The 12,802-nt window shown below is 45.2% G+C and overlaps 1 protein-coding gene across 1 annotated transcript; it reads right to left on the bottom strand.

Moving 5' to 3' along the window:
* Positions 1-8,168: 8,168 nt before the first annotated feature.
* LOC110534466 (uncharacterized) lies at positions 8,169-11,404 on the bottom strand. The gene is made up of 3 exons (XM_021619337.3): positions 10,963-11,404; positions 10,445-10,575; positions 8,169-10,250 (listed from the first exon to the last, which is right to left on the bottom strand). The coding sequence occupies exons 1-3, from the start codon at positions 11,213-11,215 to the stop codon at positions 8,967-8,969; spliced, it is 1,668 nt and encodes a 555-aa protein (XP_021475012.3). The 5' UTR covers positions 11,216-11,404; the 3' UTR covers positions 8,169-8,966.
* Between the last annotated feature and the right edge of the window lie 1,398 nt (positions 11,405-12,802).

The following is a 12,802-nucleotide window of genomic DNA, read 5'->3' as shown; positions in this document are numbered from 1 at the left end:
TCCACCATTCATTTTCCCCCTAGAGGATTTTAGAAACACTTAAAATATGGTCTGAGGCCTCCCGGGTGGTGCAGTGGTTAAGGGTGCTGTACTGCCAGCTGTGCCATCAGAGTCCCTGGGTTCGCGCCCAGGCTCTGTCGTAACCGGCCGCGACCGGGAGGTCCGTGGGGCGACGCACAATTGGCCTAGTGTCGTCCGGGTTAGGGAGGGATTGGTCGGTAGGGATCTCCTTGTCTCATCGCGCACCTGTGGCGGGCCGGGCGCAGTGCGCGCTAGCCAAGGTTGCCAGGTGCCCGGTGTAGCCTCCACATTGACACATTGGTGTGGCTGGCTTCCGGTTTGGATGCGCGCTGTGTTAAGAAGCAGTACGGCTGGTTGGGTTGTGTATTGGAGGACGCATGACATTCAACCTTCGTCTCTCCCGAGCCCGTACGGGAGTTGTAGCAATGAGATAGTAGCTACTACAACAATTGGATACCATGAAATTGCGGAGAAAAAGGGGTAAAAAAAAAAAAAAAATATGGTCTGTGTTTCATGTAGGATCAACCCTGGCACGACATTTTGGGGGGGGGGGGGGGGAAATATGGTGGAAAAACATTTGGAACCATTTCCCTGTTTTGACCACTAGGTTATGACACCTCCATTGTGGGTGTCTATACTACTATATTCTCTTAACCCAGAATTTCAAATAAAATAATTCCCTACAAACCTAATTCCAGTACCATGTTTCCCTATCAATTTCAAAATAAGAATTCAATCCCATATGCCCTAATCTCATCCCTTCTGTTCCAATTTCATTTATATTATACCACCTTCCTTTCACCCCATTGCCTCTGCCAGCAATCTAACTCATTTTTCTTAATCATTGACCATGTTTACATGCACACCAATATCCTGTTTTTATTTGGGATATTAAAGTATTCTGCTTTTGCGTTGACCCATATGAACATCATATCCTGTTTACAATAACCCCAAAAAAGCTTGAAACCCGGATAAAATGCCTGGGTTATGCTAATCTTAGGGAGGATCCCGTTTGCTGTTATTTAACACGGTTTGCCTAGGCTCAGTTTCGCATATCATCAGTGTTGTGTGATGTTTTCAACGGATTGCTAAACAAATTACCTGAAAAAGTAGGCTACATGCGCAGTTCGGTCCACCATTTATTTTGTTGATATTCCGCACTGAACCGAGTGGTTTAGGCTACTTTAACTCCTAATTTAGATACATTTCTGTTGATCAGACATTTGGTAGGCCTACATGCAGCTTCTCTTCAGTGAAATATTTGAACATGAACAAAAGTCCACCTGTACTTTTTATTCCAGACTGACTGATCTCTTCAAACTGGGTCAGATTGTATGACTTGTTTATGAGGGAGGGTAATTAACCACTTACCCCTCATTAACTTGTAATTTGAAACAGGCTTGTATGCATTTTTTAAAATTTTTTTTTAGAGAGACAGTAAACCTAGGCTAGAACAAGGACAGTTGAATATTTACCTTGTTGAGGTGATGTACACTGAACAAAAATATAAACTCAACATGTAGTGTTGGTTCCATGAGCTGAAGAAAAAAAATCCCAGAAATGTTCCATACACACAAATTTGTTTACATCCCGGTTAGTGAGCATTTTTCCTTTGCCAAGCTAATCCATCCACCTGACAGGTGTGGCATATCAAGAAGCACAGGTGCACCTTGTACTGGGGACAATAAAAGGACACTAAAATGTGCAGTTTCATGACACAACACAATGCCACAGTTGTCTCAAGTTGAGGGAGCGTACTATGCCAGCACACCAAACAACAAGTCTATATCATTTGAGAATGTGAGCGAACCCAGATGCTCAACTGAGGGACTTAGTAATCCAAAACAACTCTTACCCCAAGACACTTCACATGATGACTATAATACCTCTCTAGCCACACTGCTATGATTTCTCCCCATTGTGAACACTCCTATGTCTGGTAAGGTTACTCAGGAAGGAGAAGCTCTTGTAACATAGTTTGCACATGAAGGGCCTCTCCTTAGTGTGAACGGTCTGGTGCTTCTTCACATAGTTCGCCTCAGCAAAGCGCTTCCCACACGTGGGGCAGACATACGGCTTGTCGGCATCTGGCCTAATGCTCAGCCTCCCAAGTTGTGACCCGATGACGCCAGAGGAGGTAGACGCTGGAGCGATCACCCTCAGGTGGTTAGTCTTTGAGCTCCTACCTTGACCTCTAGCCATTGCTTGGGTGTTGTTGGGATTGTTTGCCATGTTATAGGCTAGGTACCTCGTGTAGTGAACACCCATCCTGACCCTGTCTGTATTGGTGGGGTAACCCTGAGGTAAGGAGAAGACAGACTTCCTGATAGACCCCCCTGGTGGTAGTCTCCCACCACTCTCTGTGAAGGCTGAAGCCCAGAGTGACCTGCTCTGTTCATCATGGATATTGTGGTGTTTGTATCATAGGAACAGGAGGGTCTATCTCTATCAGCCCCAGGCCCTGCTTCATCCCTGCACTGAGACTGTGAAGAGAAGGGTCTGGGCTGCAGACTGGATCCCTGACTGGAGCCTCTGTCACTCTGATGACCACCAGGTTGTTCAGTCCACCTGTCCACTGGTTGTGTTCTGTGTGGTGGTGGATTCTCTGTCCCTCGTGGTTCGGTCTCGATTCAGGAAAGAAGATTGAAGGCTTCTGTTTCATAGTTTGTGACCAGCTGCTTCAGAGGTCCAGTCTTTCCCATCAGCAACACTGGATCTGCCACATCATACTCATTATTTCCTCAGCTCACCTCATCCAGTTCCATATACATCCAAAACCAACTAAATTAACTACAAACTAACTAGTACTACATTACAGATCACTATACTCTATATATGGGCCATGTGCATTTTTTGATGGTGTATCCTGAGAGAGCTCCTCTTTGAGAACCACTTCCTGCAGTGTGTACAGGCAAATGGTCTTTCTCCTGCGTAGATCTTCAGGTGCATCTTCAGCTGGTGCTGGTGGGAGAAACTTTTTTTCACACTGGGGAAGATGTAGATTTCTCCCCTGTGTGGACCCTCTGGTGCCTCTTCAGGTTGGACGAGTGTGAGAAACTGGCCCGGCACATTTGTCTGCCTAATGATTTCTCCCCAGTGTGCATCCTCTGGTGGACCAGGCGTTTGTTTTGGGCTTTCTCACAGAATGAACACGGGAAGCGCTTCTCTTTGGCGCTGCCACCTTTACCAATTCCTTCTCTACTACTGTCATTTGTCAATGGGCTTATGTTGCCATTTAGTGTTGAGGCACTGGCATTGTCTGAGGTCTGGTTTAACATTAGGTGAGTGTGAGGAGGATGAAGGCCAGGGAGGGTTTGTGTTGTTGCAGGGTCCATGTTCCAGTTGATGGATACTATAGAAGGCAGGCTGAAGGCAGCAACTGTTAGGGGGTTAACCTGAGGTGCCATCAGTCTCTCTGAATCACAACTATAGGAGCAGGACGGAGCTTCGCTAGCTTAATCTGTCTGATCTCTTCCGCCGCATACTGACACCTCCCTGCACACCAAATCTACACATTGCCCTGGTCTCAGCCAGTCTGTTGTCATGGAGACTAAGTTTGGTTGTTGTTTTGTGCTCAACTGTCGGTTTCTGGTTGTGGTTAACAGTGTTGTTCCCCAGCTCAGAGTTGAGGACGCTGTACCATCCACTGACCTCCACTATGTCGCCTCTGGTCCTGTCCTACTCAGTGACGTCATCCCCTGGGCCATTGGCTGCACCAGTCTGGGAATCCAAGATGGCTGCCCAGTCTCCTCTGTTAGCCTCCAGCCAACCACCTGCAGGAAGAGGTTAGAAAACAGACTTTACAAACATGGCAGAAAAAACTACCTATGAAGTTTGAGTCAATTACCTGGTCAAGTTCATACATTATGCAAACATAAGTTGTACTGGTTTCAGAAAAAAAAGCCTGGCGCATCACTATTCTCATTGAAGATCTATTACTGTATGTAGGTTATATGTATTTCTCCCCTACCTTGCTCCCCCATCTTTAGTCCACTCAGCAGATCAATGCTCTCTGGTACATCCTCTACTGTCTCCTCTTTGACCAGCAGCAGATCAGGCTTCCCATCCTCCATGTCTACTGACTGTAAGAGATAGAGTGAGAGGATGTTGGACTAAGACATCTGATAGGATGATTGGGCAATGAGGGATTGCCATGAGGTTTATGTTAGTTGATTTGATATTATGCAAATATATTCATTGATTTAGTGTTGTTCCATTTGATTTAAATTACTTTTTGACCACATTCCTCTTGATTTGAACTAAACTTTCCATACATATTTGCCCATGGTAGAAGTGGTCAGAAAGTAACTTTTTGGAGATGAATACCAAAACATCCTGGAGATAGAGTATCCCAAAGTTGACCCATTTTGCATACCCCACCATACCATGAGACATCCATGTCTTAATCACTGGAAAAGATAAACGGTTGAGTTTGATATCATTTAAAAGCTTTACAAACAGGGTTGTCAAACTATTTTATTTTATAATTTCTTGTTTTTTGCTACTCATTTTTTTAGCCTTTAACGTCAAATATCTGAACTCAAATGATTCAAAAACGTGTAAGGACACACGTTTTAATTAGCTAAAAAGCTTGCTTTCAAAGTTCCGAGATTGGGTGTATGTAGCTAGTGAAATTAACGTATCCCTCTGTTTCGCACATCTGTGTTAGGCATGGTAACATTATATCGTATCCGACAGGCATCACATGCGATAACTAACATTGTAGTTGCCTACCTGCCATTTTGTTAGGCTACCCATCACAGCCCCCTCTGCTCTGCATGGCTACAGAAGTGACGCCATGACCAGACAGACAAGTGTCGGTCATTGTTAAGCTCATAGATTTGAGGCTATACATTGATCCATGACAGGCAGACAATGTGACTTATTCACTAACTCCACCTTTGTGTCTGTTTTTCAGGAGTCAGACAATTCAGCCTCGCTGAAGTTTGTCCGGAAAAATGCAGTGTACACATTCATTTGAGTAGCTTATTGTGAAGGTAGGCTGATGTCATAGTAAATATCATAACTCACACACATCCAGAAACCAGAGTGCATTCTTACTCTCTCCCACAAAATGCAAATCAGGTCACATTTCATGATTGTCTAACCCAGCTAAAATCGCTCCACCACCTAGGTGAAGTGGAGTAGAGTCAGGATAGGTGAAGTGGAGTAGAGTCAGGATAGGTGGAGTAGAGTAGAGTCAGGATAGGTGGAGTGGAGTAGAGTCAGGATAGGTGGAGTGGAGTAGAGTCAGGATAGGTGGAGTGGAGTAGAGTCAGGATAGGTGGAGTGGAGTAGAGTCAGGATAGGTGGAGTAGAGTCAGGATAGGTGGAGTGGAGTCAGGACTACAACAAGGCTGGACAATCATGGGTGGCTTGACCCGGGTGTTAATGTACACAGTTTGTAGGAACGCAACAGCACTGCCTTGACTGTATACAGAGAGATGCCTGATTCTTAGTTCTCTGGGCTAAACTGAGAACATCAAACTGGTCATGTATGGACCGGATCCATGATGATCATTCAACAATCTACCCATGCGTTTCATGAGTCGTACAGGACTGAGGACTCCCAGGCTGTGTGATGCAGACCAAGGACAGAGGCTGAGCACGCAGCAATATTGTACTATTGACAGAGAAACTCAAATACATCACGTTTAGTTTGGTTTATCAATCAATGACTGTTCTGATCATGTTCATATAACCAATTACAAGACGAGCAAACGATGGAATGGAAAATAAATGACAATGTACAGAAATTCATTAGTTTACTCCTGCACTCAGCATCCTATCACACATTGACTACTGAGGGTTCCCAATGCTAGACAGAGGCCCCATTGACATTTCTATTGTTATAGGGTTCCTCAGGAGCACCACTGACATTAGAACCATGTCTGTGCTCTAACAAGCCACCACTTCCTCCTCTCTTGTCTATAACCTATAATAGAGTATACACATTCTGGTACAGCAACACAGGTGTTATTGTTCGGAGTATACAAGCTAACTAGTCATGTTGTACTCCATAAACATCAACAGTGTAATAAATACACTGCTCAAAAAAAATAAAGGGAACACTAAAATAACACATCCTAGATCTGAATGAATGAAATATTCTTATTGAATACTTTTTTATTTACATAGTTGAATGTGCTGACAACAAAATCACACAAATTATCAATGGAAATCAAATTTATCAACCCATGGAGGTCTGGATTTGGAGTCACACTCAAAATTAAAGTGGAAAACCACACTACAGGCTGATCCAACGTTGATGTAATGTCCTTAAAACAAGTCAAAATGAGGCTCAGTAGTGTGTGTGGCGTCCATGTGCCTGTATGACCTCCCTACAACGCCTGGGCATGCTCCTGATGAGGTGGCGGATGGTCTCCTGAGGGATCTCCTCCCAGACCTGGACTAAAGCATCTGCCAACTCCTGGACAGTCTGTGGTACAATGTGGCATTGGTGGATGGAGCGAGACATGATGTCCCAGATGTGCTCAATTGGATTCAGGTCTGGGGAACGGGCGGGCCAGTCCATAGCATCAATGCCTTCCTCTTGCAGGAACTGCTGACACACTCCAGCCACATGAGGTCTAGCATTGTCTTGCGTTAGGAGGAACCCAGGGCCAACCGCACCAGCATATGGTCTCACAAGGGGTCTGAGGATCTCATCTCGGTACCTAATGGCAGTCAGGCTACCTCTGGCGAGCACATGGAGGGCTGTGTGGCCCCCCAAAGAAATGCCACCCCACACCATGACTGACCCACCGCCAAACCGGTCATGCTGGAGGATGTTGCAGACAGCAGAACGTTCTCCACGGCATCTCCACAGTCTGTCACGTCTGTCACGTGCTCAGTGTGAACCTGCTTTCATCTGTGAAGAGCACAGGGCACCAGTGGTGAATTTGCCAATCTTGGTGTTCTCTGGCAAATGCCAAACGTCCTGCACGGTCTTGGGCTGTAAGCACAACCCCCACCTGTGGACGTCGGGCCCTCATGGAGTCTGTTTCTGACCATTTGAGCAGACACATGCACATTTGTGGCCTGCTGGAGGTCATTTTGCAGGGCTCTGGCAGTGCTCCTCCTGCTCCTCCTTGCACAAAGGCGGAGGTAGCGGTCCTGCTGCTGGGTTGTTGGCCTCCTCCACATCTCCTGATGTACTGGCCTGTCTCCTGGTAGCGCCTCCATGCTCTGGACACTACGCTGACAGACACAGCAAACCTTCTTGCCACAGCTCGCATTGATGTGCCATCCTGGATGAGCTGCACTACCTGAGCCACTTGTGTGGGTTGTAGACTCCGTCTCATGCTACCACTAGAGTGAAAGCACTGCCAGCATTCAAAAGTGACCAAAACATCAGCCAGGAAGCATAGGAACTGAGAAGTGGTCTGTGGTCACCCCCTGCAGAACCACTCCTTTATTGGGGGTGTCTTGCTAATTGCCTATAATTGTCACCTGTTGTCAATCCATTTGCACAACAGCATGTGACATTTATTGTCAATCAGTGTTGCTTCCTAAGTGGACAGTTTGATTTCACAGAAGTGTGATTGACTTGGAGTTACATTGTGCTGTTTAAGTGTTCCCTTTATTTTTTTGAGCAGTGTATATAGTTGACGGTTGATAATAAACAGTAAATAACATGGATATAAGCCTTCAACAACATTAAGACCCACTAAAAATGTAATTATTTTATCAAAATAGTTAAACCTGCTTTTTTTTGCAGTAATCACTGGCTATCAGGTCTGTCTATAAAAATATGATTATGTTACAAATTTAACCAGAACCATGAACAATGCACATTCGCTAATAATGTAGCAGGTATTATAGAAAATTAACACAGGTCTCAAACAATCTCTCAAAGCACAAGCCCACGTGCTAGCGAGTAGCAGGCTAATATTTCAAGTTTAGCCAACTTGGATCTAGGTATCACTTCACAAGCTCTGAATTCAGCTAACGAGGTAGAACAGTTGAATTGTTATGAACACACCCCTCTGTCCGTCTCCAACGGTTTGAACGGCATGCTAGTCTGTCCACCTTGCTCAGATGTTGAGGTCAAGTGGCCTACCTTATTTCTCAGAATGACAAGTTGCCAATTCCTTATATAATTGTTTTATGCTTATTGCTCATGTATAAAACACAGACCAAACCGCTAGTATAACAATCTTTATTTGACAAAAATGCTGCTAGCGGTACGTGGTACCGTAATATGTACACGACAAACTGAGCATACATTTTCCAGAATGAATGTTCATTGGTGCATCCGTTTTAGCAGTGCTTACTCTGCTCAAAATTTGAGCAGCTGAAACATAAACAGGGTTCTCTATTACAGTAAAACAAAGTCTCCATGTGTTGCGATTCTGTTGGACCAAATGCGAATTGAATCTATTCATCAGAGAGGAAGAAGTGACCTCTTCTTTATTGTTGCGTGGTAGGGGAGGGGCTTGGGAGAAAGAGGCAAAGGTTGAGGTTTCACTATCACCATAATCTATCCAAAATAAGCCCAATGGGTTTCTATGAGCTTATTTTGAACCTAAACTTATCCCCCTGCATTCCCCCATTTGGGACAAAGACTCCCATTGTTAGGGCGTTAATTCATTCAAATTAATTTGATATAATCGCCCAGCCCTAATTGATAGGCAATCCATTTGGTACAGATTATGATTTGACCATATTCTAACCAGTTTATCAAAACAATGTGCAATAAATTAGGCTGTTGTATTAGTAGTTAGCTATAAAAGTATTGGTCTACATTATAACTAGTGTCCATCACTGATACAGGCAATAATTGCTTTCCTTGGGTCCCTACAAAAAGCTTTAGGCCCAAATGTTATATTGGTCGTCTAGTAGCCAGCTAGTGGGGATACATGTAAACTTTACAGCTAGCTAGATCGTTTCAGCTGTTTACTTAGCTAGCCAGGTAGATATCGAGTGGAATGGTTACTTTTATGTTATAGAGTGGAATGGTGTTTCTGCTGGTGTATCCTTAGGTATCTCCTCTCAGAGAACCTCTTCCCGCAGTGATTACAGGCGAATGGCCTCTCTCCCGTGTGGACCCTTTGGTGCCGCTTCAGGTCACCAGCCTGGGCGAAGCGCATATGACACTCGGTACAGCTGAAGGGTTTCACCCCTGTGTGGACCCTCTGGTGCCGCTTCAGGTTTCCAGCCTCAGCAAAGCGCATGTGACACTGGGTACAGCCAAAGGGTTTCTCCCCTGTGTGGACCCTCTGGTGCCTCTTCAGGTCACAAGCCTGGGCGAAGCACATATGACATTGGGTACAGCTGAAGGGTTTCTCCCCTGTGTGGACCCTCTGGTGGATCTCCACCTTCTGGAGGCAGCTGAAGCCTTTGTTACAGAACATGCAGAGGAACCGTTTCTCTTTACTAATACCTGATGTGGCTCGCCCACCCTGAGCCTGGGCTCCAGCCCTGTCGTTTGAGTTCAATACCTGATCGAAAAGGATGCGGCCGTGTGAATCTGAAGGTCCCATAGATGTGGACACTGGGTTATGATCCTGGAGCTCGTTTAAAGGGGAGAGGGTTGCAACATTTGGATTAGTCTTTAAGCTTCCCCTGTAATCTAAGAAATCTCTGCCCTGTGAGTGTCCGTCTCCTAAGTGAATATCTGCATTCCATGTGGGAGGAATGTCGCCCTCCACTTTCACAGTCACTTCATCTAAAACTAAACCCTCACCTTTCTTATCTAGGCACCCTTCAGAGTATACACTACTACTGTACTGGTTCCAGTCCCCTCTAGACAGATCCGTCTGTGTCTCTAAACCCAAGGGCATGTTGTCAGGGTCCATCTCTGTAGTGTAAGAACAAGATGGATCATTGCCAGTCTCTAACACGTCACCTGAGTCCCGATGGGATTGAATTGTCCTCGGGCTTAGGTTACCGTAAAGTAAATACTTTGAGTCGGGAGCAGGAGGACAGCCCAGTCTCCCCAGTCCCAGACTCTCTGGGTCTGACCTGTGGTCAGATCCTGTGTGTAAAAGCCTTTTTGTTACAGTTAAAGTCTCTGTGTCAGTCTCTGACTTGAGGACGTTGTTCAGCGTTCCATTGACCTCCGTGACGCTGCGTCTGGTCCTGGGTTGCACGGTGGTGGGGTTTGCCATGGCTACAGGGGGCGCTCCTGTCGCTCCAGTCTGGATGTCTCTGCTGTGTCGTGGGTCCTCCTCTCCTTCAGACCTCTCCTGCTTGACCCCAGAAACTACAGCCTCTGCATCTGCAAACTGACAAGGAGAGAGGAGGTTATTCCAGTACATTAGTTGTGTTGGATATCAATGTCATAGGGAATTATCACAAGCTCCCTTAAGGCAGATAAATGAGGATGTACATAGCTGATTAGCTGAGTGGAGCCTCTCTGAAATAAACAGACATTTCATTTACAAAATAACACATTTTTATGTAACACTATAACACTAACCTCTATCATGATAACGTGCTCGTTGGAGGTTCCACTCCCCTCATCAACAGTGATAGGTTGGTCATCTCTCCATCTATTGTGTTCCACTGGCTTCACAAAGCCCCTGTGGCCTCCAGTGAGATGTCCTTCACCTGAGAGAGTGATTGGGGAAAAGGGGTGGTTAGGTTAGCTACTGTCAATGCTCAATGGTATATGGTACACTATTGACACTCTCTCTAGAATTGGCAAGGATGTAAGATAACACTTCTTGATATACTATTTATTGATTGATGTAGGCTGATTATGTTCCATGTGTCACATTGTTTTCAATGGGTAAATTATAAGAAATACAGTAAATCAAGCATCTGGTTACAATATGCTGTTGTGTCTTTGGGCAAGGTAGCTAAGTAATCTGGGGAATCATTGCATTCTATCCAAACACTGACCAAGACCCAATTATGGGTAACACATCTTAACACGTGCAGGGCTGAACCGGGCGGCAGGCCACGCAGCCTCTGCCTTTTTCCTGAAAAATGTACCTTTTGCCATTCCTCTGTATCGGTCGAGGATTTTGCTACTACTGGGACGACTGGCGAGGACGCGTTCCCGTGCCACCTTCAGTTCCAGTAGTTTCCTCCGTAATGCCCTGTTTTCTTTCTGGCTTTGAGTTATTTCTAAACGAAACACTGCATAGTCGTCGTCTACGAGTTTACAGATCTCTGCCACGGCTGCATTCGCTAGCACCTCCATAATGGAGGCTATTTGAGTGTGAAAAACCATACAGTTAGCCATTGTTAGCAGCTAGTTAGTCTGCGTTACATACATAGGACTTGGTTGATATGTTATCTGTCTCCAACGTGAATTAAACACTATATGGGTTAAGTATGTGACGCTGTGCATGTAAATTAGTCATATTTTAACATGAAATAAAAATGCTAACGTGGAAATTGTTCTTATTCACTTCCGTTTACTTCTTCGTGTGAGTTTCCAGCAGAATTGCTTTGTTACGTATTGCTGCCTTTCACAGGTTGGAGTGTGAATTGCACAGTGACTGGAAAAAGTGGAAATATTATTACTTTAAAAAAAATCTCACCTCCATCTAACCCTACACATATTTACCACTATACCCCAAAAACACACCACCCCAACCAGATCCTACTCCAGCCTGGGAAGGATGGAGCCCCTTCTCTTAAAACCCCCTGTAGATCTTCTATAAAAAAATAAACTCTTACACCCCAAAATGTCTCTGCTGCTGTCACTACCACATTTTTACAGGGGCTTACGAACCACCAGTGCAGTACAATTCAATAACCATAGCCATAAACGCAAGAAATCCTACCTTACTGAAACTCATCCTCTCTGGATCTCTCTCTCCAGGCCTATTCACTGGGAGGCTCCTAGCTCTCAAACTCTAGGCGGAATTCTCCCTACAGTTCTCAGCTGTTAGCTTCGCCCACGACTGGCTCATGTGAACTACAATCCCGACGCTTTGTTTTAACGTTTAGAAACGTCAATAATCATCGCTTGCAATACGGCTTTCGAAACAAAAACACACTTACTGTAGCAGTTTTGCGAAGATCCCTACGGCTATGGGTGCTTCCATCCGATGAAACTACATTTCCCGAGTTACGCTTACACACACGTATTGGGAGCAAGCGAGATTGCTAATTAACACAGGTGGTCGCCGCTGTTTTCCCTAAACAAGCGCTGTAACATGGCGATATGGCCGTGTGGGTACCCGAACACTATCAGGGTGTATATCAATTTAACCTGTTGTTCTTTGAAAATGATTTCTTGCTGATATGAAAGATAAGGTCCTTATGCTTCCAAGACCGTACGGCAAGCGAGGCGTGTTTATGTTCTGATCGAGCGTCGGGGCTTTTAACAAATCCCCCCTTACAGAAGACGCATTCCTCCAATAACTCTTATGTGTAATGGAAGTGAGAGTCATGATCAAGGGTTAGGGGGCTCCCAGTCGAATCACTCACCCTTGGCCTATACTCTACTCTCTTCACTGCCTCAGCATCAGAAACTTTCCTCCCCACTCAAACTCTGGCAATCTCAACCTGTCTCTCTCTCACAGGCTCTTTGAATCCACAGCCGCATGGGCTCCCCCACAGTTGGCACAAAGTGCTTTCTCTATCCCAACTTTACACTCCCTCTGACTCCCTCACTCCCCCCAACTTTACACTCCCTCCTGTACATTTCTCACATTGTGGGATCTCCATTCTCCACACTGCTGCAACATGTCCGAATCCTTGGCACCTAAAGCGGGTTCGGAACATAGGCCCTCACAGAATAGCAAATATAACCTAACCTGATTTTATCAAGTAAGAAACTGTGTCAAAGCTCAACAAGACAGACAGGGTATTCTCAGTC

This window comes from Oncorhynchus mykiss, chromosome 10 (genome assembly GCF_057628025.1).
Source record: "Oncorhynchus mykiss isolate SJ-2025 chromosome 10, ASM5762802v1, whole genome shotgun sequence".
Classification (NCBI taxonomy): domain Eukaryota; kingdom Metazoa; phylum Chordata; class Actinopteri; order Salmoniformes; family Salmonidae; genus Oncorhynchus; species Oncorhynchus mykiss.
The sequence above is the reverse complement of the archived record's forward strand: the minus strand, read 5'-3'. Positions and strand labels throughout refer to the sequence as shown.

What these genes read in the sequence shown, in the direction of transcription:
- LOC110534466 (XM_021619337.3), bottom strand. Translation starts at nt 11,215, where the DNA reads ATGGCTAACTGTATGGTTTTTCACACTCAAATAGCCTCCATTATGGAG. An exon ending in ATACAGAGGAATGGCAAAAG is followed by an intron (nt 10,576 to 10,962) that starts GTACATTTTTCA and finishes TCACTCTCTCAG; the next exon opens with GTGAAGGACATCTCACTGGA. An exon ending in AGCACGTTATCATGATAGAG is followed by an intron (nt 10,251 to 10,444) that starts GTTAGTGTTATA and finishes TCTCCTTGTCAG; the next exon opens with TTTGCAGATGCAGAGGCTGT.